This window comes from Lepidochelys kempii, chromosome 1, assembly GCF_965140285.1.
Source record: "Lepidochelys kempii isolate rLepKem1 chromosome 1, rLepKem1.hap1, whole genome shotgun sequence".
Taxonomy (NCBI): domain Eukaryota; kingdom Metazoa; phylum Chordata; order Testudines; family Cheloniidae; genus Lepidochelys; species Lepidochelys kempii.
Window position 1 is genome coordinate 348,777,913 of NC_136380.1, and position 26,295 is coordinate 348,804,207.

The 26,295-nt window shown below is 55.2% G+C and overlaps 2 protein-coding genes across 2 annotated transcripts in view; both read right to left on the minus strand.

Moving 5' to 3' along the window:
• Positions 1-26,077, minus strand: TSPAN33 (tetraspanin 33). The gene is made up of 8 exons (XM_073328948.2): positions 25,874-26,077; positions 8,153-8,210; positions 7,640-7,767; positions 6,475-6,549; positions 5,667-5,762; positions 4,482-4,610; positions 1,651-1,812; positions 1-543 (listed from the first exon to the last, which is right to left on the minus strand). The coding sequence occupies exons 1-8, from the start codon at positions 25,979-25,981 to the stop codon at positions 442-444; spliced, it is 858 nt and encodes a 285-aa protein (XP_073185049.1). The 5' UTR covers positions 25,982-26,077; the 3' UTR covers positions 1-441.
• The window catches only part of AHCYL2 (adenosylhomocysteinase like 2), a 493,940-nt gene that overhangs the window by 294,726 nt on the left and 172,919 nt on the right, over positions 1-26,295 (minus strand). The window lies entirely within an intron of this gene.

A 26,295-nucleotide genomic window follows, 5' to 3' on the forward strand; every position in this document is an offset into this window, starting at 1 on the left:
CTTACCTCCCTTCCATACCAGCCAGCCCAGCTGTGCCCTAGTAGCACCAATGCGTCAGCTTTCTAGGGGAAGACGCAGCCAAGCCAGCTCTCAAGGCAATTCCCAGAGAGGGCAGCTGGGAAATATTTTGCTCTTTTCCCTCTTAAAAAAAAAAACACCCCAAAAAACGCTGCCCAAAAAAGGGACCACGATGTCAGTTACTTGGGCGGGGACGCTACAGATGATGCCTGAGATGCAGCAGCTTCTCGCTGCCGGCCTTGGGGGCTGCGGGGGGGTCTTCTGCTCTCCGGGGGGCTACCCCCATGTCCCGTCCCGTGCAGGGCAGGGTGAGCAATCGCAGGGGAAAAATGCAGGTCTCATCTTCCTCCCCACGCCGTTCCCTGCCGGAGGGGCGAGAAACACTTCCCCAGCAAGGAAGCCCTCGCTCGTCTCGGTTGGGTTTCAGTTCCAAGGATCCGCTCGGTGCTGCTGATTGTAGAGCTGCAGCTTGATCTGGTCTTTGATCTGGTTGCTGAGGATCTGGGAGAGCAGGATTCCCACCAGCTGCAAGGAGAGGAAAGTGCCACAGGCCGAACCCACCCGGGAGGGCTCAGGAACAGGTGAGTGCGCGGCTCCAACTGGGAACAGCCGGCATCCCCGCCGGCCAATCGGTGTGCTCCCCTCCTGAGGTGAAGCCAATCGGAAAGCTCTCGCCCAGCGACAAGCGCACGGCTATTGACGAGAATATCCGGCGTTTGCGTTTGGAGTTAGAATCCTAGGATCTCAGGGCGGGAAGGGACCTCAGGAGGTATCTAGTCCAACCCCCTGCCCAAAGCAGGACCAAGCCCCAATTTTTGCCCCGATCCCTAAATGGCCCCCTCAAGGATTGAACTCACAACCCTGGGTTTAGCAGGCCAATATTCAAACCCCTGAGTCTCGAGAGAGACTCGCGGCCCAGGCTGGAGCTGGGAAAGGGGCGAGCGGGCCAGGCAAAGGCTCCCCCCACGCCCAGTAACTGTGCCGAGCCCAACCCACTGCCTGCTCCAGCCCCGGGCTCCCCCCACAGCTCTGCCAAGCTCCGCAGCCAGGGCACCAGTGCAAGCCGAGGCTTCCTTAGGATCCCCCCCCGAGTTACACGCCCAAAGTCAAAACACGCCCTGAATTGGAGCACGGGAAGCAATTCTTCCCCACTCCCGTCCCCGGGCACGTTAGCACAGACCACGGTGAGGGTTTTTTCCCTGCTCTCTCTGAAACACCCAACAGGGATTCTTCGCTAGGGTTAGATGGGTCCATTCTGCACTCCAGCCCCTGCCATGTCATGGGTGGGGGAGGGGGAAACAGCCCTTCCCCGTTGGAGTGCTTCTAGCATCCCAGACCCACCACTGACGTGGGGGGCGTGAATACACCCCTCAGATCTAGGAGTGCCCAATCCCCGGCTCCAAATCTAAGGGGCCATTCCCTTTTAATCCCTGCTCCAGATAACCTGGCTCTCATTATCCTGTGGGGGCTATACCAAGTAGGCTGGGTCTGTCCCCTGCTCCCTTCCGCCAGAGCTAACGGGGGTGCAGAAACCTCTTCCCCCCCCCCCCCCCCGCAGTTTGAGTGCAAACACCAGACGCTCTGGCCCCAGCAGCACATATCCCGGGTAGGGGCGGAGGGGGGGAAAACTACCTGTGGAATGGCCAAGCCGAGCGCGATGCCCCCCAGCAGGAAGAGGTTGCTGTGGATCCAGTTCACCAGCTTGTCGATGCAGCCGTTGGTGTAGATGAACTCGCTGGCCTCCAGGTAGTTCATGGCTTGCATCCCCTGGCCACACATGGTGTTGATGACGGCCTGCGGGGAAGCACCAGGGCAGGTGACAGCGAGCCGGGGCCCCGGGGATGGATAGCCTCGTGCGGCCACGCCTCGCACACCGCCACGGGCCGCACAAGTCGCTCCGGTTCCCTCGCACGCCTGCGGGATGGGGGTCGGGCTTTCCCTAGCTGCTGCCTAGTGGCACGTGGGACAGACCCAGGGACAGGTCCTGGCTTCCTTAGCCAACATGTCCTTGTTAACGCCAGGTTTCCCTTTATGCTCTCTCTCCCGCAAGCCCAAGCCCCAGCCCTTCCTAGTTCCCCCATCACTGGGGTGTCTGGGCTCTGCAGCATGCTCCGAACTGGGAGAGCGGCCTCCTAGGGAAAGGGCAGAAACTCCAGTGCTCGTGACTTTTCGGGAGATCCGGCTGCAGGGCATCACCTCGTCTGGTGTGGGACAGGCGGACTAGAGGGGATCCCATCCCTTCCGGACGAGGCAGCCAGGAGGAGCCATGACGTACAGGAACCCACGTGAGCTGCTTTCCCATCCCACGGCATGTCCGCCGGGCATTTACTGACACAACCATGCAAGTTTCATGGGACTCCTTTTCCACCCAGTGTCTCCAGCGAGGGTGTCTCCCTCACAGGAGCTGCTGGGGGGGAAGGGGGTGGGCACAAATGCATCCCTAGCGCAGCCTCATTCTCCTAGACCCACTCGGAGACCAGAGGGCCAGTACCTTGCAGGTCCCAGCCTGTGTGTGATTGGTGAGAGCCTGGGAAACCCCAGAATCAGGCCCCTCGTTTGTCACCCAGGATCAGTGATCGGATCCCCCTTTTTCCTCGGGCTCAGAAACAAACAATAGCCATTTCTAGCTGTGACTGGGCCAGGGCAGCACCGGCCACCTGAATTGGCTCCCCCAGACACCCTGCCTCCAGAGGGAGAAGAATTAGCAGGGCCTACATCGATTCCTATACAATACCCCCAGCCCTCTCCTCCTACCACGGCCTTGTCACTCAGCTGATGGAGCTTCTTCCAAGCCAGCCAGGAGATGGCATGGAGAGGGGTCTACAGCCAGCCATGGGCTGACCAGCCTGGTCAGCTGGAGCTGTAGGAACCAATGGGCTATGAGCACCCCCTAGTGGCATGAGGGTTTGTCCAGGGGCAAAGGGATCACATGCGGGACATGAATCACAGAAGTGTAGGACTGGAAGGGACCTCGAGAGGTCAGCTAGTCCAGCCCCCTGCACTCAGGGCAGGACTATGTAATGACGAGACCATCCCTGACAGGTGCTTGTCTAACCTGCTCTTAAAACCTCCAATGACAGAGGTTCCACAACCTTCCTGGGCAATTTATCCTAGTGCTTAACCACCCTGACAGTCAGGAAGTTTTTCCTAACGTCCAACCTAAACCATCCTTGCTGCAATTTAAGCCCATTGCTTCTTGTCCTGTCCTCAGAGGTTAAGGAGAACCATTTTTTTTTCTCCCTGTAACAATGTTTTGCATACTTGAAAACTGTTATGTCAGTTTCTCAATCTTCTCTTCTCCAGTTTAAACAAACCTAATTTTTTCAAATCTTCCCTCATAGGTCATGTTTTCTAGCCTTTTAATCATTTTTCTGGCTCTTCTCTGGACTTTCTCCAATTCGTCCACATCTTTCCCCAAATGTGGTGCCCAAAGCTGGACACAATACTCCAGTTGAGGCCTAATCAGTGTGGAGTGGAGTGGAAGAATTACTTCTCGTGTCTTGCTTACAACACCCCTGTTAATACAGCCCAGAATGATGTTTGCTTTGTTTGCAACAGTGTTACACTCTTGACTCATATTTAGCTTGTGGTCCACTAGGACCCCCAGATCCCTTTCCGCAGTCCTCCTTCCTAGGCCGTCATTTCCCATTTTGTACGTGTACAACTGACTGTTCCTTCCTAAGTGAAGTACTTTGGATTTGCCCTTATTGAATTTCATCCTATTTACTTCAGACCATTTCTCCAGTTTGTCCAGATCATGTTGAATTTTAATCCGATCCTCCAAAGCACTTGCAACCCCTCCCAGCTTGGTATCGTCCGCAAACTTTATAAGCGTACTCTGTATGCCATTATCTAAATCATTGATACAGATATTGACCAGAACTCATCCCTGCAGGACCCCACTCATTATGCACTTTCAGCATGACTGTAAAACACTGATAGCTGCTCTTTGGGAATGGTTTTCTAACCAGTTCTGCACCCACTTTATAGTTGCTCCATTGAGGTTGTATTTCCGTAGTTTGTTAATGAGAAAGTCAGAGACCGTATCAAAAGCCTTTCTAAAGTCAAGATATCTCACATCTACCACTTCCCCACATCCACAAGGCTTGTTACCCTGTCAAAGAAAGCTATTAGGTTGGTTTGACACGATTTGTTTTTGATAAATCCGTGCTGACTGTTACTTATCACCTTATAACACCTTCTAGGGGTGTTTGCAAATTGGTTGCTTAATATCTTCTCCGTTATCTTTCCGGGTACTCGAGTTAAGCTGATTGGTCTGTAATTCCGCAATTTGTCCTTATTCCCCTTTTTGCGAATGGCAGAGAGCACATGGTGGAGGAGTGCAATGCTACCCAGCTACTCGACTTAGAGACTTCCTTGGCCCTGGGTGCAGGGCAGCCACCAGAATTTGAGGGTGGCAAGGAGAGGTCCTGTTCTCAGCAGAACAGCGGGGCTGCTCTTACCTGATCAGCTGCATGCAGGCAGCAAGAGTAAGGCACAGAACAGCGCTCCCTGCTGGGGTTATCGGCCGTGCAGTTGAAATACATGTTTTGGGACCAGTCCTTGTAGGAGATACCCCCACAGCAACTGAACTGTAACGAGACAGCACAGGTCAAAGAGGGCCAGGGAAGGGGAAATTGGGCCTATGCCAAAGGGCAGGTCTTTAAAAAGAGGCCAGGTCAATTTGAATGGGCTTTTAATTTTTAGTAAGTCCTACATAAACAACAGCTTAAAAACAGAGGTAGCAGGGGAATGAAAGACTTCAATAAATACATTACTCCCCATGGAGGAGAAGAAACCATAAGAACCAGGGAGACTGTCAGTTCGGGTCCAATTTAAAAGCATTTGTAACGTGGCTTCATACTTTTCCAGGGTGAGACCCTGTGTGTGTGTGGGGGGGGGGGGGGGGGGGGAGAGAGAGACACAGGGAACTCAAAGGAACCATGATTGTATTTCTTTAGCACTAGCCCCATTCCCTCCAGCCTCTATCCCCAATCCAACATTTCTCATGGCCTACAGACAGCAGTGGAACTGGGAGAACAGGGCTCTGGGAGACAAAGGCGTAATAAGGGTCTGAGCAGAGGGGTGGGAGTATATTTAGACTCCAGATGTGCAACGCCAGCTGCACGACAGTCCTGGGACCAAGCCCGTGGCAGGAGAACAAAGAATCATTTGTGCGTACATGCGAGAGAGTTCGGCGGGTACTTGTGACGAGCACGATTGGACTCAAACTGGGCGGGGTGTGGTGTCCGATGGCACCGCCCTCCCGCTGGAAAATGGGGGTCCACAAAGAAGCAGAAGGATGTGGGACTAGTGGAATGGGGTCGGATAGACAACGAAAGGGAACCAGAGAACCGTGGACACCCACAGCTCCAAGAAGGGATGAAGGGGAACAGATCCTGGCCCTGCAGCCTCGGCGAGGAGAGAGACCGTGATATGTGCTTTGAAAGAGAACTTGGGTCAAGGCAGGAGAGATGATTTCAGGGATGTTTTAAAGAGAAAGACTCAGCCATCCCCGCTACGGGGCGGAGAGACCCAGCCATCCCCATCATAGAGGAAGCCAGAGAGCTCGCCCAGGGCCAGTCACCCCATAGGAGGCAGGAGACCTGTTGGACGGCCACGCGTGCTGGCTCTTTAACTGGACCCACCTCCTTCTGCCCATAGTCGATGAGGTTCTGCAGGTCCAGGTCGTCGCGGTAATGCACGACGGCGTTGTTGATGATCTCGCTCACCTTCCCGCGTGCCTGGGGGAGGAATACCGAGAGGTCGCCAGGGAGATTTCCCTCCTACCAGCGTGCTTGCACACCCCTCGCCACTCGCACCTCCTCCCCTACGATTTAAGCTCACAGTTATGCTGGACGGGCGTCACCCCCAGTTTGTAGACCACATGTGGAGCCAGGGACCTGAACCCATGTTGCCTGAATTGCAGGCCAGTGGCCTCACCCCGGCCCATCCTGCCCTGCCCCCTCCACTTGTTTGGGGTGGGAAATATACTGGAAACCAAAATGCTGGCCACCGACAAGGACGACGAGGTCAGGGACCAAACCCTGGGGCAGACACGCCTCCTGCAGTGACAGCGAACCCAGCCAGCCAGCTGCACTCTGATGCCCACGCCCCAGCAGAAGGCTGATGTGTTTGGGTCTCCAAGTCTGCCGGGGAAGCCTTGGATCAAAACAAACCTTTTCATTTAAATAAGATTTTAAAAAGAGGACAGTCTCTGTTCACGCCCAGACACCTTGCCTCCTGTTTGCGGTTCGGCCTCTCTGGCCCTCCGTCCCCATGCAGAACATCCTTTCTCCAGAGGATCGCAGCTTAGTGAGGGAAGAAATCTATTCTCTCTTCCCAGGCAGCTCCCTGCCAATCCAGGTCTGGTCCTGCAGTTATGTTGGTGGATCCTACTCCCCCCACCACCACTTCAAAAGAACAATGCTCACCCCAGCTCTCTGGTGTATTTACCTTATCAGAGAAGACAAAGCCCAGCACTCCAGCTGCCAGCTGCAGCAGGAAGACTAAGGTCAGGCAGATTGAGAACTGCAGGAGAGAGAAAACAGCTGTCAGCAAATTGCCACGGAAGAGACAACAATGCACCATCTCTTACGGAGCAAGAGTTGCAGCTGCTTGGGTCACGGTGGTGCAATGTCACAGGGCAGCAGGACTCCAGGCCCATCACATTACATTCCCGTAGTGCCTGTTCACAGATTCCTATCTACTGACCACTTCACCCAGCACTGAAACGCAGCCACCTCTGGGGTGGAACAGAGCAGCTGTGTAGCCATGCACAGAAGACTGGTACAGGGGAGAGAGAAAACATCACTTTTTGAAACTGCAGGGGACGTCAGAGAGGCAGGGTGGAGTTAATGCCCCGTGCTTGCAAAATATGCTGTGGGATCTTTACCATCCCAAAGTGCTCAGAGCCTGGGTTTTACATCTCTTCTGAAAGATGGCACCTCCTGGAGCACAGCGCTCCTGTGGCCCCTTGCCAGGTCACTGGTTCAGGGCTGAACCAGACACAACCCACCTCTAAAGCGTTGTCCATGTCGGTGCTAGCAAACCGATCCACCACGGAGAGCTCGGTGCAACCGCAGGAGAGCTGTACAGACTCCAGCGTCTGATCTCCCCTGGCTATGCAAGCAGCTCTTACCAACACACATCCAAGCAGCTGGAAGGAATGAGAAACCCTCCGTCTCTTCAGCAGAGATGCCCGGCTCAATGCCATTAAAGGCACTTTGAGTGGAAAGGGTCAGTTTCCCTGGGAGGCGCATGGTTAAGTATCTGCTGGGGCACCAGAGTTCCCCAGCTCTGGCCAATAGAGGGAGCCACAAGCTTTCCTGTAATCAGCATGGCTGGGCACCAGCCAAGATTTCATGCCAATGGGTGGGGAAGGAAATTGGAGACAGAGCAGAGACACCCTGGGTCCCATCAGTCCTGACTGCTGCCCAAGGTGCCAGTCATTGAGGGGGGACCCCCAAGCCCACTTCTGGTGGTTTCTGCAGGCTGCCCAGGTAGACAGCGGGGTCCCCATGAGGCTTCCCATCCCCTGTCCTGGCTATAACCCCCATACGACTGTTCCCTGCTCCCCTGCCAGCCCAGGCTGGGATCCTGCGGCCTCCCATCCCCTCACCGTCTGCAGCAGGCAGATGTTCTCACGCAGGGAGCCGATGCAGCCGCAGAAGGTGATCAGGAACATCAGGATGCCGACCACGATGAGCAGGATGGCGGGATCCACCGCTAGGCAGGCCATGGCCGCCTCTGCCAAGTGGGAGCAGAGGGGGTGGGGGAGAGAGAGGATGCGAGAGCACAGAGCCGTTAGTCCAGCTGCACCACCCTGCCAGCAGGCCTGTGACAAACGGGAGTGGGGATGCGTCCAAGCCCCCTTTCACTGGACAAGAGTGGCAGCTTCTCCCCTCTCCCCCCAGATGGGGTTGGTTGCTTGGGTTAAATGCCAGCCGCACACAGCAGGCCGTGCTCCCTCCCAGAGACCTCACACCCCCTTAGCTGCGTTCCAGCCTCAGACCCAGGGAAAGGCTCTGCTCTCCTCCCCAAACCCGTCTGCTTCCAGGGCAGCCAGTCTCCAGGGTCCCACCAGAAGGAGCAATCCCAGAGCCCCGACAAGGGGAAGGCGGCAGTCACTCACCTGCATGCTTCATCAGCCTGGCGTAGATGCCCACGGCCACCATCACCATCGAGATCATCTGTGGAGACAGGACGTGGAGATTCAGAGCCAGCCACTTGCTCGGCACTTCAGCCCACACATGCCGTGTCCCTAAATGAGGGGAGGGCACTGGGGGTCTCCAGAGGGCTCAGGGGATTGGCAATAGGATAAGGAGCCACGCTCCCTCCCCAGGCACAAGAGCAAATCCCGGTCAGCCCAGCCAAGGCTGAAAGTTACCACCATCTGAGGGGGGCTTGGGGCCTTGCTAAGTGCTAGAATATGGATATTCAGGCCTGCCTGTAAAGCGTTAAGAACTTAAGTGTATTTTTATCACTTAGCTAGTTACAGGGGTATAAAATCAGAGAATCAAAATCACCGTCCGCCTGTGTAGGGGCCTTCTCTCCCTAGGAGAGTCGGAGGCCTGGTTCTTAGGCAGGGGCGGCCAACCTGTGGCTCCGGAGTTAATATGCGGCCCCCTGTCTAGGCCCCAATTCTGGGGCCGGAGCTACAGGCGCCAACTTTCCAGTGTGCCGGGGGGTGCTCACTGCTCCACCCCTGGCTCTGCCCCCGGTCCTGACCCCACTCCACTGAGCCTGCCGTGCCCTCGCTCCTCCCCCCCAGAGCCTCCTGCACGCCACAAAACAGCTGAGCGGGAGGTGCAGGGAGGGAGGGGGAGGCGCTGATCGGTGGGGCTGCCAGTGGGCGGGAGGTGCTGGGGGCAGCCGACGTATTACTGTGGCTCTTTGGCAATGTACATTGGTAAATTCTGGCTTCTTCTCAGGCCCAGGCTGGCCACCGCTGGGCTAAGGCCTTTGGCTACGCAGCAGGGGCAGCCATAAGCTGGAAAGTGAACAGTCACGTTCTCCCATCCCAAATGAGTCACGCTGAAATAAGGTGGTGTTGGGCTGTTAGGAAGACAATCCTGTCCCGATAGTGCCCATCACCGCCAGATAAAGATGGTTAAAGAAAACTTAGTTTGATAGCATCCTGTCTGGCAAGAAATCACTTCTCAGTGGTTGTGAAACTCTCATTTCTGTATGTTTATCTTTATGGCCCCCACTTTTCTATTGTTCATCTGTCTGGTTCTCTAATTGTTTCTGTCTGCTATATAATTCATTTTGCTAGGTGTAGTTAATTAGGATAGTGGGATATAATTGGTTGGAGAATGATGTAACTAGGTTAGGATTGGTTAATTAAATTTCAATAAAACGATGGGTTAAGGTATAGTGGAGAATATTACTATATAAACTAGGGTCAAACAGGAAACGGAAGGGAAATTGGAATCATGCTTGCTGTCTGCATGACAAGAACCAGGGGAGAGGGTGAAGGGAAAGCTCTCTAACACTAAGCAGTGTGGATAGGGCCCGTGGGCTCTGTACCCACAGCTGCTATTCCTCTGCTGGGTGTCCTTGAATGAGTCACTTTGTGCCTCAGTTTCCCTTTGTCAGCAGGTACTGGCCAAGCTTCGTAAAGCACCCATCAGCCCCAGGGCTCAGAACGCCGAGTGTCACGGTGCCCAGGGTCCACAGAACATGCCGCCACGGCAGGCGGACGGCAAGGACTGGATGGGCCCTACAGAATGCACTCCCCTCTCACCCTGGCGGGGGATCCAAGCAGGGATGGGGGCAGTACACCGGGGAAGCGTCATCCCCTTCTCTGCGGGCAGAGACTTCACTCTGCAGGGCTGTCAGCCAGCTCCTTTCACCAACTCTGGATTCACACCCACACACAGAATCAACGCCTGGAGTGATGCTCTGCAGCCAATCCGTGTAGGGGGCGTGCGCGCCATACCCTCTCCAGGTTCTCTCACACACACACACACACACACACACCTTCCCCCTCCCACGCCCGGCTGGCTGAAAAAAGCCACAGCATTTCAAGCAATCCTGTTCTCCCACCGCTCTGTTCACCCTGAAACAGCCAACCGCCATAGCCAGGAGCTAGCCGGGAGGAGCGGACGTGGATTCTCCCTGTTCCACAGGCAGGCGGCAGTTGTGATCCGCAAACCCTACAGCCCCCTTGCCTACTGCTCTGTACAAGGCTGCCTGGTGCTTTGTGCTGGCAGACGAGTATCAACGCCCAGGGGAAGAGGCCGTCTGATTCCTGCGTCTAACCAGATTCCCAGCGAGGCAGGAGCAAACCCAGAGGGGAAGCTGGCGCCAGCCCCGGGAGGTAAAGGGGAAGCTGGCAGCAGGCTTGCCTCAGAGCCCCCTCACTAAATGCCACTGCAAAAGGAGGCTTAGAACCAAGGCTGGCCCCCTCCGGCCCCTGGGGGAGAAGCCTTGGTAACAGGCTTTACCAAGAGGCCATCATTTATCCAGCGCTGCCCAACCACTAGCCTGCTTTTTGTAGCTGGAGGAAACTGAGGCTCAGAAGCGAAGCCGCTGGCCCATGGCCGGTGCCTGGGGCAGAGCTGAGAATAGAGCCCAGGCGTCCCTACCCAGTGCTCAGCCCACCAGACTGCGCAGCCTCTGCTAGCCACTTCCTTCACTTGGGCCTCACATGGTACGTCCACAGTGCCGTTAAAGACCCCTGGCTAGCTGGCTTGGGCCAAGGGGCTGTTTAGCCATTTGGGCTGGGTCTGGAGTTTGGACTCTAGGACCCTGCAAGGTGGAAGGGTTGAGCCTCCACACAGCAACTCAACTGCCCCTTAGCCTGAATCAGCTGGCACGGGCCAGCCGCGGGCGTCTAATTGCAGTGTAGACCTGTCCCTGCCGGCTGGAAGGTAACAGATTCCTTCCAGGCTTCCCCCTGGGCTGGACTCTCTGTATTGATCTCATTACAGGAGGCACCAATGACAAGGCCGAATTCCAGTGTCAGTGGGGTGTGAAAGTGACTTTTCACACTTGCTATGAACTATCGGGACAGGGAGTGGGGAGTACCATACGCCTATATTAGGCAAAGCCCTGATTATCGGGACTGTCCCTATAAAAATCAGGACATCTGGTCACCCTAAGCGTCAGCCACGTGCCCCAATTCCCAGGTGCTCCCATTACAGGGGAAGCAGATTGCTCCCTACGCCCCACTGCCAGGAATCAGGCCTGCTAACCCTGCACCCTCCCCACCCCACCGCAGAAGGAAGTTGCATTCTCATCGTTCTGCACTTTGAATCCAACCCTTTTTTGGGTCCTTGAAGGTCAAATGGAAGAACAGAAGGTGGGAGTGGAGCGAACTTGACCACCATGGCTGCCACCCCCACCCCCCCTAGGACCCTGGACCTTCTTTCCTAACCCTCAGGGACATCCTGACCAGACGAGGCCAGGGAGAGGGACCCAGAGGGCATCGCCACCTCTGCTGGTTACAGCGGAATCCCAAACACCCTCTGGGATGAAACAGGATCGGACTTTAACAGCAGCATCGCGACTGACTTCTTCTCTGTTCTCCAAAAAGGACGGTAATCACCATGTGTGACACCATCAAAGAAACGGTCTAACAAGGGGCGTTTCCATCTAAAACTCTCCGCAGCGTAAGGGAACAAGGGAGGCTGTTAAAACGAAGCCTGACTCAACACTTCACATTTCAAATGCTTTAGCTGCTTTTCCTTCTTTTCTTTAACTTGACTAAATACAATGGTTTTTACCTGGTGCGTTTGCCATGGTGCTAAGCCGGCTGAGGGCTCTGCACAGCCAGCCTGGTTTAACACTGTTCAGTGAAGGACAGCGACTGGGTTAGGATAACCCCTTTGACCCATTTATTCCATCTAAATTAATACAACACCCCTCAAGGGCCTTTTGCACTGCTCCCAAGAGCCATTCGTTGCTGCAGGGCCCGCGCAGGCTGCGGCTGTCCTTTCCCGGAGCCCGCGGGGTGAAGGCAGACGGAGGCCGGTGAATTCAGGCAATTTCAAGACAACTCTGTCGTGTTTGTGGCCCCTGCCTCGCTGCCCCAATAAGACAGACCGCTCGCTGCTCCCCGGCAGCTCTGAACCAAGGGACGGGGAGCGGGATGGAGGCTTACAGGCAAGTCTATCAGGGTCACAAAGGCGGCCCCCGCTGGGGAAGGACAGTCAAGCCAGAGGCTCTCCCCACTTTGGCTTCCAGCCGTTCCCCTTCGCACAGCAGCTGACGCCCGTTCCTTCCCACCCGTTCTCCCAGGCGGGAAGCAGCTTGGTATCCCCGGAGCACAGGGCCACCCCTACGCAGGCAGGGAGGCCTCTTGTCACGCAGAGCGGGCGCAGGGTAAGCGGCACATCCCTTGCCTGGCTAATGGGTCTCATTCTAACTCGGAGGAGCCAGCTGCAGTTCAGTGTCCACTGCCCCCTACTGGCTGAAAGCAGAGCGCAGCTGCCCCCTCTGTGTCCTGTCTTGGGTAAGCGGGGCTCGGCCGCAGCACCCCCGCCCTCGTCCTTCATGCAAGGAGAGCCCCCCCCCGGCAGCTAACTGCCCGTCCTAACCCCCACAGACAGAGCGCGCTAGCCAGGCTCACCGAGCCGAGACACTTCAGACGTCCAAGCCTGATGGATGCCAGGCGCACGGAGCCGATGCTTGGACACGGAGGCACTTGTCCTTCATGCACCGCAAAGCAAGCCCCAGCCGCCACGGAGAGAGGGGAAGATGGAGGCCCGGCCACCTGCTGTGCGATTCGGGCTTCCCACGAGGGCCTTGGCACCGGTGACCTCTCCCGACGGAAGGGAGGTTGCGAGCAGGGTGGGAGGTGACGGGACAGCTGCTCAGCCTGAAGGAGCCCTGGGCACCAGCCTCGGAAACAGAGACTGCCACAAGATGGCTGACAAGGGGGGCGCCAACTCCCTGCTTCCCTCACCCACTGCTAAAGCACCGAGGGGCGGGAAGAGGGGAGAAATCTCCCAAGCTGTCCAGTCAGCCCCCAACCTGAAGCAGGTCTCCCAAATAGCATAGGGCCAGGCAGTGCCCTAAGCAACCAGGCAGGATGCAGGGGGTGCAATTCCTGGCGCTCGTGGCCTATTCCCCAGGCCATCCAGGGATGGGAGTGCCGCACACCCACCAGCCTGGCAGGGACCAGCCACTTACTGTGACAGGCCGATGCCCACACTGGCGCAGCACGCCCAGATGGCGTAGAGGGGAAGTTCTCCCTGACCCCACGACGCCCGAGTCCACGGTCCATGCGCCCACTGGGCTTTGCACAAAATGCCACCTTAGCCTTTACCCAGAGGGGCAGGGGAAAATAGCAGCTTCCTCGGCTTCTCCTTCTGCTGGGGAACTGCTCAGCACCAGGGGGGGTGTTTGCTGCCCCGCAGAGACAGGGAGTCAGTCCGCCCCCTTCCAGCACCTCCCACCCCCCCAAAGACTCTGTGGGGGTTTGGAGCGAACGTAAAGCATCAGAGCCAGACACAGGACACATCACGTCTCCTCTGCCTCACTAGCCTGGATGCGGGAGGCTCCTGCTAGCCCAGGCAGGAGCTGAGCCCTCAGGGCAGAGAGGAGGGGAGACCTACATTGTAACAGCAGCTACGGGGGCTGCCTGTGGCCCCACTGTGACCCCCCCGGCCACCTGCACCCCTTCGCTGGGGCCATTTTAGTGGGTAGAGCAAACCAGTCAATGGCAAATTGCTCTCTCTCTCCTGAAGCCATGAGGTTACCCCCTGCCCCACCCGTTCAAGCAGTGACCATCCATCCCTCTGGGGCTGGTCGCATCTCTGCCCCATCTACCCCCAGCTGTGACCTCTCCCCATCCTCTGCTTACCTGGGCTCACTTCACCCACATGGCTGGAAGGGCAGCAGCCCCTTCTTTCCTGCAGGGGGTGCTCGGCGGGTCACCAAACCAGCCTGAGACCCTAGCAGAGGTCTCCTGGTGGCCATAACAATCCCACCCAGCCCCGGCAGGGCGCAGAGCCAGTCCGCTGTCACTGCACAGCGACGGCTCCCATTGCCTCATACCTGGGATGGGGAGCAGCCATCTCCAAGCAGGCATCCCTGGCTCCTCGTCCAGCTGGTCCACACCAGGGCCAGCCCCAGGCACACAGTGGGGAGTTCATGCTCTGGTTTATACTCTGCTGTTAGCATTTCACCAGAGGACGGGCTGGGCCCAAGGTCGGAGCTGCTCTCTGCATCACTCACCCCCCCACCCCGGCTGCCCGAGCCCCGAGAAATAGCCGACCCAGCCCTCGGGCACATGGAAGAGGAGGCTAGGCCAGGCCTGAGAGCTTGCTGACTGGCCTTGTGCTGGAACCAACCTCTCTATTTCCAGTACTAACGCCAGGCGGCCCAGCTGAGCGGGCAGGAGCCAAGCACAGAGGCTCTTGGGCCGTTGCACACGAGTGGGAGCGCTTTCCTGGGGAGCCTAAGGTGGTGTTAGGAGGCTAACAGGTTCTGGGGGTTTAGGAAACCCTAGCAGGAACAGCCACCTCACCCCGGGGGGCTTTGCTTCGCTGCTTCTTCTGAGAGCAACAGGGAAGTAAAAAAACAGCCCTGAGCATTTACATTTCAAACAGGACAGCCCCATGTTAAACAATAATCTAGGCGTTTTAAACACCCTTTATTATCTGAGCACCAGCCAAGTGCTCAGCCCTGTATCAAGCACAGACGACGGACAAGGTCGCTGCCCGGAGGAGTGCAGACTCTTAAAAATAATAATAAAAAATCCTACCACCACCCAGCTCTGCCACAGAGTCTCTGTGCAACCACGGGGGGTTCCAAAGAGGATGGAGCTTGGCTGGTCTCAGTGGCGGCAGATGACAGAACAAGGAGCAGTGGTCTCAAGTTGCAGTGGGGGAGGTCTAGGTTAGATATTAGGAAACACTATTTCACTAGGAGGGTGGTGAAGCCCTGGAATGCGTTACCTAGGGAGGTGGTGGAATCTCCTTCCTTTGAGGGTTGACAAAGCCCTGGCTGGGATGATTTAGTTGGGGATTGGTCCTGCTTTGAGCAGGGGGTTGGACTTAGATGACCTCCTGAAGTCTCTTCCAACCCTGATATTCTATGATTCTACGAAATTGCCACACAAACTCCATCTGCTCAGGATGGCTGCACCCCGGAGACTGTGCTACACTAGAGAGATTTTTGCACAACTTTCTCAGCATTGTTCACACTGCTTCAGCTCCATCTGGATTAGGGTTAGCGTCATCCACACCTACTCTGTGGGGTGGTCTGCTCCCCTCGGTTGGTGGCTGGGCCATATATAGACATTGACAAGCTGGTTACAGCTTTAGCTTACAGACCTGGGGTCCTTAGAAAGGCCCATGCTTTTAGATCCAGGGGTCTTAGGTTTGATCTCTGCTGCCAAAGACCTACTCAACTGCAGCACAGCTGGGCTGCCAGGAGCACAGCCAGGGCTGGCTTCGTACAGCACGTTTGTATAGCACTAGGATGTAATGCAGGACGTTGGGTTGTTAAATCGAAGTGAATAATCAAATCAACTGAAGCGTTAGCTATGTTCCGATGGCGGGGTTACTTGGGATCATGGGCGAGGCAAAGAGAACAGCTGTTTTTTCACACACGACAGGGGAGGCAACAGAGAAGAAAGAATCAGTTTGAGACTTCCAAGAGGAAGCAGTTTCCTGAGAGAAAAAAAGAAAAAATGCAGAGCCCCATGGTGCCATATTTTCTTGATCGTTACAGCCCTTTACACAGACCCACAGATGCTGAGAGTGCCCCAAGCCGCCAGAATGCCAGTCATTTCACAAACACCTCCCACTGTAGGTTGTGTCTGTGCCAGGCCATTCCCACCCCCCCCCGCCCAAAATCCCCTACTGCCTTCATCTGCATCAGCATTCTCTGGCACTTCAGCAGCCTTTGACAGCTAATCCTACACGGAGCAGGCCTGGGGCACATGGTGCTTAAAACGCTAGGGGGAGGCAGTTCTGCGCCTACACTACACCAGCCAACCCCTCATTGCAGTGCAGCTAACTGAACCAAGGTCAAAACAAATCCCAACTCCACTGGAGTGATGCAAAGTTCTGCCCGGGACAAGTGACAACATTTAAATGCATGTAAATGACTCAGTTCCCCCCCCACACACACACACCGAGTTCTGGATGACTGCACACGGGGCCTGCTTTACTGCTCCAATACAGACATGGCTGAGTGACGGATCACACGCACCAAGCAAGCGGCAACTGGGAGACCTCCAAAGGGGCACAGCAGCCCCAGACTGGAGTCTCTCGGCCAGAGAAGAGCGGGCAGGAGAGAAACTCAAGAGCTGAAAAGGAAACAGGCCCACACAGTTTGAGTTTAGAGGTATCCCTGCTCGAGGGGCTGAAAGGAGCCTCTACCTGTTTAAAGAGAGAGAGAGAGAGAGTGTGTGTGTGGGGGCTGGGCAGGCCCTATACCCAAAAGGGACTTGACCCCTTCCCTATGAGATGGAGCTATGAGCATCTCCAGCCCTAGCAAGGAGCTTGGAAGGGCCAGGAGACCAGCAAGGGACAGGAATTCCAGCTGCAGTTTCATTTCATCCTGTATGGACCAAGATTTTCTTTTTCTGCCGGCCATCTTTCTTCATCCCAATCAGACCAATTTTATCCCCCCCAGGCTGGTGAGTTTTGCACTACGCGCTCCCTGGCTCACTCGTGCTGGCACGCTGCATGTCCGCCTCTCACTCAGAGCACATCCAGGATGCAATTCTCTTGGATCAAAGGAGCCCTGGCACTGCCTGAGGGCCCAGCTGGCTGCCTGGCACCTCTGTGGGACACCCCTTCCTCTCCCACCGCACCCATGACCACCACAGCCCAGCTCCAGAACCCAGGTGCAACTGCCGGGGAATATCAGGTGGCCCCGACACGGCGGGCGTGTATAGGCCAGAGAGACGACGAAAACACAAGTAACTAGTCTGGAGGTGGTGGAGGGGGAGCAGCAGGCAAACAAGCATGCCAGGGCTTTTCAAACAGCACCGGAGCGAGTCAGCCAGCATAATGGCTCTCGGGAGAGGAAACAAATCTGTGCTGGGGGAGAGAAATCCAACAGCAGCCTTCCCACAGCAGGAGAAAGAGAACAGTGCGGTGTGAGCGCTTGGGGCAGTCCCCGCTTTCGATTTTAAAGGGACGCAGCAGCCTAAATAGGAGTCATTTCACAGTGTGCCCTTTCCTTGGTTACATCATTAAAACAACAACATTTTAGCAAAGCCCGATTTACTTTACTAGGGGCGTTTCATGCCATACTTGGCATTAAACTTGACCAAACTAGTCAGTTTCCTTCTATAGGCGGCACTCACTACTAGTTCCCCGCTCCTGGGCAGGCGTACGCCTTTACCTCTCTGATGCTTTTCCTCATAATTTCATGAGAGCTTTTATATCCACAATGAATCAAATCCATCCCCATGGATACCTAACGCACGGCCTCTGCGCGTCACTTTACCTCCTCTATGCTCGAGAGAGAGAGAAGGCGGATGAGGTAAACACATCTTTTACTGGACCAACTTTTGTCAGTGAAACAGACAAGCTTTTGCATCTAGGGAACACTGCAAACAATAAGGGGCTTAAGTGATATACAGACACCATATGCTGGTCTAACGCAGGGAGTGAAATTCACACAGCATTTTTTGGTAAAATCCTTTACAAGATTTTAATGTGCTGGGCATTACGCAACTGACAGCCCCCTTCACCATCTCCCCCAAAAAACACTGTTCTATTTTCTAAAGCATCTCCTTAGCACAGTGGTTCTCAAACTGGGGTCTATGGGCCCCTGGGGCTCCATGAGGGTACTCCAGGGGGTTTGGGATCATGTGCGGCTCCAAGGGGCCGTGAATCATGTCCAAGGCTGCTGGCCCCACTGATCAACTCCTCCTCCTCCCCCCCAGTGCCTCCTGCATGCCGCAGAACAGCTGTTCAGCAGTGTGCAGGAGGGGCTGGGAGGGTGGGGGAGGAGCAGGGATGGGGCATGCTTGGGGGATGGGGTAGAAAGAGGTGGGGAAGAGGGGGAGCAGGGGTGGAGTGGGCACAGGAAGAGGTGGAGTGGGGACAGGGTCTGGAGCTGAGCAGGGGTTGAGCACTCCTGGGGAAAATTAGAAGTCGGGTTGGGGAGTCCCCAAAAAGTTTTAAATCAAAATGGGGGTCCTCGGGTTGCTAAAGTTTGAGAACCGCTGCCTTCGCGGATTCGTTTTCTTTTCAAATATTTTGAACAGACTGAAGTTACAGGGGTTACAAAGACATCTTCCATGGAGGCAGTTACGCAAGTTACACACGCAGCCTCTTGCCAGTGCTTAAAGTCATCCCAAAAGAGCAGGGGACCTGTTACCATCTGGGAGCTTCCGTAAAGCCAGCGCTGAATGTGGGCTCTTCACCAACATGGCTCTATTTTTAATTATTTTTAGGGGACAGGCATGCGCCCCCACCCTGAATCAGCTGACCTGGGGTTTAAAAGTCTAAAAAGCCACCTTCTGACAGCATGTCATGGAGAAGTTTATCTATACAAAAATAAGTCAGTGGCCAAGATTTTCAAGCGAGCTAGTGATTTTGGAAGATTGGGAAGTTTAAGACACCCGAGGACACGTCTGTATTGCAGCCGGGGGGAAACCACAGCCACACTTGTGTTAGCACGCACGTTGCGGGTCCAGCGGAGAGGAAGGCTAGCCACCGAGCTAAGCCTAAGAGGCTGGGTGGACTTGAACTCGGGCGTCTCGGCTGGTGCTGCAACATCCACGCGGCTATTTCAAACCCCAGAAATGTGAGTCTGCGCAGCTGGGCCGGGCAGCTCGCTGCCAGCTGCCGCGTAAACATCCCTTCAGCCCCTCTAGGGAGTCAGGAGACACCAAGGACATCCAGGCAAACGTTTTCAAAAGTGACTTGTATGATTTTGCTCCTCCTCTCTGTCCCGCTCCCGCCACCCCCCCCAAATCTATGGATGTTAATGGCTGGTAAAGGGAGCAGGGAAGGGACACACAAAAAAAAACAAACCCCATAGGCTAGACCAGAGGTGGGTAAACTTTTTGGCCCGAGGGCCACATCGGGGTTGCAAAACTATATGGAGGGCCAGGTAGGGAAGGCTGTGCCTCCCCAAACAGCCTTGCCCCCGCCCCCATCTGCCCCTTCCCACTCCCCGCCCCCTGACTGCCCCCCTCAGAACCCCCGACCCATCCAACCCCCCCGCTCCATGTCCCCTGACCGCCCCCTCCTGGGAACCCCTGTCCCTAACCACCCCCCGGGGCCCCACCCCCTATCCAGCCCCCACTTCTCCCTGTCCCCTGACTGCCCCAACCCCTATCCACACCTCCAACTGCTCCCCGGGGCTCCCCCGCTCCCTGCCCCCTTACCATGCCGAAGCCAGCCACGCTGCACGGCAAGGGCGGCGGGCCAGAGCGCTGGGGGCGCGTGCTGAGGCTGCAGGGGAGGGGGGACGGCAGGGAAGGGGCCAGGGGCTTGCCTCCCCGGCTGGGAGCTCAGGGGCCGGGCAGGATGGTCCCGGGGGCCGGATGTGGCCTACAGGCCGTAGTTTGCCCACCGCTGGGCTAGACAGACCTTAACGCCCCCTCAGACATCGTGCGTGTATGGTGCCTCCCTATTTCGGCAAGTCTGTTTTGTCTAGTTAAGCTTGTAAGCTCATGGGGCAAGCATGGTGTCTTGCTCGGTGTCCGTACAGCCACTCGGACGTGCTAACACACTGGGAAAATACAGTCCCAAGGCGGCCGTCTAGGATGGCGGGAAACAATAGACAATTTAACATTCAGAGCGCCCGGCTTTTGTTAGCGGCAATATACAAAATACAGCCACTCTGCAGAGTCTGGGTGGGTTTGTTCTTTTACATGAAGCCCTAGCCGCTGGAGGAGATAATTTCACACACTTCTCAGTCTCCACCGCCCCCCCCCGCCACGGGGATGCATGGAACCCAGAGTATGCCTACACTGCAAAGAAAAACCCACACAGCGACTCAGCCCCTGGGTCAACTGACTCAGGTTTGCAGGACTAAAAAAGCAGAGTAGAGATTTGGGCTCAGGCTGGAGCCCAGGATCCGAGACCCTCCACCCTCGCAAGGTTTCTCAGCCTGGGGTTCAGCACAAGCCCCAACTTCTACATTGCTGTTTTCGCCCTGCAGCCTGAGTCCTGTGAGGCCAAGTCATAGAACCACAGAATATCAGCGTTGGAAGGGACCTCAGGAGATCATCTAGTCCAATCCTCTGCTCAGAGCAGGACCAATCCCCAATTTCTGCCCCCGAACCCTAAATGGCCTCCTCAAGGATTGAGCTCACAACCCTGGGTTTAACAGGCCAATGCTCAAACCACTGAGCTATCCCTCCCCCCACAGGTGACCTGGCTCTGAGATTCGCTTCTGCTGATCTTTTATGGCAGTGTAGACAGACCCATTGTGACCTGCTCAGAAAGCAATGACCAAAGGCAGGTCTGCAGGGCAGAGATAATGGGTTGATTCTCGACACTGCGGAGGACCACAGTTCCCACTGAAGTCCATAGGGGCTGGGGACACCAGCCTGTCTGGGAAACAGTCCCTAACTTTCCCCTTGCTGCTGTAACTCGGCGCTAAGCCGGGGTCAATCCTCTGCATGCAATTCTCTCGTCCGGGTTTGCTCTTCCAAGCACCTAAATCTGCAAGGCTGATGGTAACTCTGATTAGCTCACCCTGCTGAGAGCAGAACCACATCACACCAAGCCCTGTGTGTAGAGGCCTGGGGTGAAAGAAACTGAGAATTTTTCCTATTACAGGCCCTTAAGTTTTACAAACTGCATCCAAGTCCCCACACCTCCCCCCAGTATAGAGAAGATTCTACAGCTCGATTCTGCAAGGGGAATTCTATACAGATGCTTCCCTCTCTAGCTTCTGCATTTCTTTAACTGCATTCAGGTGGCCGCACTTCCCCAAAGGGGTCAGGGAACAGGAAAGCAGGTCCCTCTTCCTCAAACTGCCAAGAGTGCCTTGATGGGACTGCACTGGGTGTGGAGGGCCCAGGATTGGGCAGGAATTGGGCGGGAATGGGAGGGGGTTCCCAGCTGTATTAATATTCACTGCAAGCAAAGCTCCCTCCCGTGGAAGTTAAAATAACCAAAGCCACCCAGTCAGTGCATCTCATTACAAAGCCAGAGGAAAGCGAGTCACGCCCGTGGGACTCAGCCGATCCCTGCCACTTTCCTCCAGGGGCCCCGCCTCTGCCCCAAGCCCATTACGCTCCTCTGTTCAGCTGCCAGCATTGCTCATTAGCTATATAAAGTGCTGTAATCTGCATCCCGAGGCTGGGGCGCGCCCTCTCCGTTGGGCAGCCAGACGGAATACAATTCAATTAGCGGCCCAGCAGGGAACACAAGCCAGGGTTTCCACTTAAGGACAGGACTCTGCCCGCCCCTGCTGAGAACTGAGTTGTCGTTACACACCAGAGCCCTGCTCCATGGGTTAGTTCAGCCCATATGGGAGGGCTTCCCCCAGGAATGTATCCCCCTGCCGTGCCACTTGGCGTAACCTCTAAACCTAACCAGCCTGATTTAACTCTTTACTTCCTACCCGTGCTATTTGCCATGGGTGTGTGGGGGGGTGGAGGGGTGTGTCAGCTCTGTGACCTGTCAGAACCTCCTCCCCAGGCAAGCCACATAAAAACAATCACGCTGACAATTGACTGGATTAGATGAGCTGTGAAGGAAAGTGCCAGGCAGGTAATTGGATAATGCACGCAGCGGTAATTATGGTGCTTGCAAGCCGCACAGGAAGCCCTGGCATAGCCGGCTCAGCCTGGCAGGTCTCTGCTTAGACACATGCAAACAGCATTTCTTTTGGGGTGGGGGTTTTGAAGCAGGGGGCCACTCCTTCACTCCCCCCCAATCACGTTTTCCATCCCCACCAGCCAACGGCCCCCAAATTCCCATCATTCTCTTGAGACACGCAGTGAGGACAGACTCCACAGGGATGTATGAATTCAGAAGGCCGGTGGTGAGGTCTGCAATGCTCATCCTGGCCCGCGGCCTGCTCCAGCCCCCAGCATTTCTGCAGCATTACAAGGGAGTAGACGGGGGGGGGGGGGGGGAGAAACGGAGACTTCTCCACACACACATGGAATTCATTTGCACCTTTGACCAGGAATTGCTGTGCCCATCTACAGCAGCAGTGTCAGCTAACCAAGGGGCAGGGCTGGTGGGCTCTGAAAGGAGCCCCCCTCAGCCAAAGGACATTCTGAGGGCACCGGTTCCTCTTTGCAAAGGGGAAGTGCAATTACTACCATACTGAGCCTGGACGTTTTGCCACCACTGTCCCGATCTCTAGATCACAGCGCGATCAGGCCGGAGAGAAGCGTCTGGAGTGAAAGCCCATCAGACCAAACTAAGGACAAAGAAATAAGCACAGCACAGGGATGTGCCTTATAAGAAGAGAAGGCAAGAAACTGCCAAGAGCTTGTCTTCCTCCATGCACTCTTCTCTCGGGCTGCAGATTCCCTTTGGCCCAGATCATGCCAAAGCTGCACCCACAAGGCTGAGGTTTGTGACAGAAGTCCCCCTTACTAGGGGGCCAATTTGGCTGGGTATGGAGCCTTTATCAGAGTGACCCTCATCTGACCTCATTGCACCTTCTGGCAGAAGAACTCTGTGTTCTTTGCAAGGGACAACCAGTTAATCCTCAACTCCTCTGAGTCAAATCCCTGTTTTACAGGCAGGGAAAGTGACCTACTGTGGCCTGCGGCAGGTGTATTTAGAGCTACACTTAAAAGTTTTGCTGGAATAGCTATGTTGGTTAGGAGTGTGCACAAAAGAATAAATACACCTCTAAATAATACAGTCATGCTGGCAAAACCCCAGTGTAGATGCAGTTATATGGTGGGCTGTAAGTCCTTTTGCTGGTATACCTTCTTGTGTAGGCAAGGACTGGGAGTCCAATAGCATAGCCAGGAATATAACCCGACTCACAGGTCCACCAGCTCTGACCACTAGACAGCGATGTGGATACTCACTGAAGAGGGGCCCTTTACAAACAGATCAAGGCAAGAAAGCTAGAAGCAGAGGGTTCTGCTAGACTGGAATTACAGGGGGCTTTTGGGGCAGTTCCTGGCAAGCTACAAGTGACAACCCTGTGAGGTCTTGCTTCCCAGTTAGAGGGCCGCTCTAAGGATCTCAGCTATTAAAGAAAATATCATTGGCCAAGGAAGGGTTCGAAGTGCATTGGGGGAGATAAACAGGTGACCCAGTAAGTATTTCCAGCTGTAAGTTTATTCTACGCTAGAAATCAGTCAATTTCATGCTTACACTGAGCTGGGCCAAGTCCATTCAGACGCATGAGATCAACTAGTGAAACTACCATATTCGATGCTTCCTCCTCTTCTTGGCATTTTACAGGGAGATGGTTAACACCGTAGTGTTCAGAGGGGACAGACACTGCACTAGGACTGCAGGGGTCAATGCAAAAGGGGGCCAGCCAGAGAAAACTAACCATCAGTGGATGTGGGAGGCCATTGGGAAAGGAGATGGGACCTCAGCTCCGTTTCCAGGGGACAGGCGTCCACCCCACAAAAAGTCACCTTCCTAACCAACCCTCTCAGCAGAGGCAACAAGGAACGAACGTGCCACGGAGACTGAGCTGCTCTGACTCCAAGCTGGCCCCGGACACGGTTAGAGAACATGGACAGGAGGCTGTGGGAAGGCTGCCATTGTCCACGCGGTCCCTGTTCGGCAACGCGCGTGCATTTCTAGCACAAGACCCCCACTGGCACGTGGCTCAAAGGAGCTCCTCTGAAGCCCCGCCAGTTTACAGGAATTTGCTGGGCACAGCTGTAAGGTTCATAAGTTCATTGGGAAAGGCACATCTGACCAAGGAGCTGTTTACAAGGCTGACCAGGTAGAAAGATCTGCTCCAATTTGTCCTCTGGCCTGTGTCTATCCCTTCTCCGACACTGTGGTCACCTAGCAAAGGTATTCTGACTATGGCAACTCCAGTGAGCGCTGAACACTTGGCTGAACTATACCAACCTGGGAAGAAAGAGAGCAAAACAGCTGAACCGCAAAGGATATTCTACATGGCACCAGCTTCACGCAACAGCACTGGAAACAACCAGTTGTTGATGGTGCCTACAGGGTAGGGCTGGGCATACAGTCCTAATTTGTAGTCATTCTAAGCTCTGAAAGCACCTTCTTCTTACCCCAAGACATTACTCCAGTTAGTAAAGTGAAGTGAAGTCACCATTGATATTGAACAGACCATGTCAGCTAGAAATACAGTCGATTTAAAAATGTTCTAAGTAGCGTCCCCAGTGTTGCAGTGTAGCAATCACATTTTCCTTTAAAAATAAAGAATCTCTTGGTCTCTGGCCTGTCGTTCTCAAGAAAGCCCCCACAAAGTAGAAGTGGAAACTGACTGCATAAGACAGGAACAAAGCTCTGCAGTGGGTTTAAAAAACCACCAAGGGATGTGTGATTTTTAAAGTCAACGTCCCTGTAAATTCTACAGACTTTGAAGGGCAAGGAGAGCCATGGATACATTTTTCTTCTCCTTACCTCCCTTAATTAAAAGGCCTTTTTTGAAGGGGGGAAAAAAAAGGAAAAGAAAAGAAACCAGACAAGTATACAAGATATGGGAACAAGTCACCCGATAGCTGACTGGCCCCCCCATTCCACAGCCTCAATCAATGCAGCACCACGTAGGTGCCTGTGTAATAGAAATGCACAGAGCAATGAACATCAACAGAGACAAAAGGTGTCCAATTTACGTTCAGCTGGTTATCCAAAGGGCCAGCATACCCTGACACGACGATGCCACTGCTGATAGTGGCTGAAGGTCTATGAGAAACAGTTCCGTCCAACCACTCACACAGTATGTGAGACATTTGCTTTGCATGTTTCCCCCCCTACCCCCCCCCCCGCTTTTGACCGATTTTACACAATAATCAAAGTCTAAGTCTAAACAACCACCAAACGTATAAATAGGCCTCTTTAAGTGTAGTGTTATTTGCTGTTCCCCAATTCTCAGCCAAGCTCACACTAGGTTAGAGTTGCTGTCTTTAGAACAGTATCCAGGCTGAACGAACTGATGCGATCACTATTCAGGGACCTTTCAGATATTATTCTAAGCTCCACTCCCTTCTTAAAGGGATACATCTCACAACGTAGGTTAGAGACAACCTTTACCATGCGTGCACCTGTGTTGGAGGGAGTGGGGGAGACTGACAGTTTTATGAAACCTACCGAGAACAGAAATGCATTTTGTTTCTGGTTTCCTGGATTTTAAGATTCCCTGCTGGGAAACCGGTCACAACAGCTTCATGCTAGGGTGCAAGAGGCCAGCCACGAAGGGCACCGGCTAAAATGAAGCCAGTCCTCTTTCAGGTGCAGGTGAAGTAAATGAGAATTTACCCCCTTCTTTCGGTTTTCCTTTCAGAAGCCCAGGGAAGGGTTTTTTACGTGTACAGTTTTTGTCAGGACAGCATCCTGGCGACTAGGTTTGTTCAGAATAAAAATATCAACCCCCCCCCCAGCCCCAGCCAAAATGAATGAACAAGCAGAGAGAGGGGGAAGAAGAAGGAAAGTGTTTTTTCCTCTATTACATGGATAAAAATAAAGTGACTATGCTCCTTAAAGAGCTGTGAGCCCTGTTTGGAACGGGGATGAAAAGAACATTAGCTGGGTTGGATTTTATGGGGGTCATTTTCCTCCACCCACGGACCGTCTCACCGCCCTCCCCTCCAGATCCCCCCACACCTCTGCCCTGAGGGCTCATCCCAGGCATGGCAATACCCTCGGGCCCCCCATGCCCTGCTGGCCCCCCTCCCTCCAGACAGGGGAATCACCCCCCCACCTCCGCCATGCCCCCCACACTCTGCCAAGGGACGGGGCTGGCTGCCCCTGTGCCCCCCGCCCCGGGGCTCGCCCCCACGCACCCAGAAGAGCAGGTTGAAGAAGAAGAGCAGGTACTTCACCAGCGGGCTCACGAAGGAGAAATCCTCCCCGTGGGGGCCCGCGGGGGGCCCCGCCAGCCGCCTGGGCATGGCCCCGGGCCCGGCCCGCCCGCTCACGGCCGGCCCAGGGGAGCCGGGGCCGCCCTGGCCACCCGCAGCCACCGATCGACCCCGGTCGCCAGCGCCAGCGCCAGCTCCCCCAGCTGGCAGACCCCAGCCTTGCCCCGCCCACCTTGCCCGCCCATTGGCCCGGCCGACCCCGCCGCCTGCCTCCCTATTGGTCGCTCTTCCCCCCCCCCCCCCGTCACTCCACGGCCGCCGCGGCCCCGCCCTGCTCAGAACGCTCTGTATCCATCCCGTCTGGCAACACCTGCGAGGCGAGGCAGGTCTTAAAGGGGCAGCGC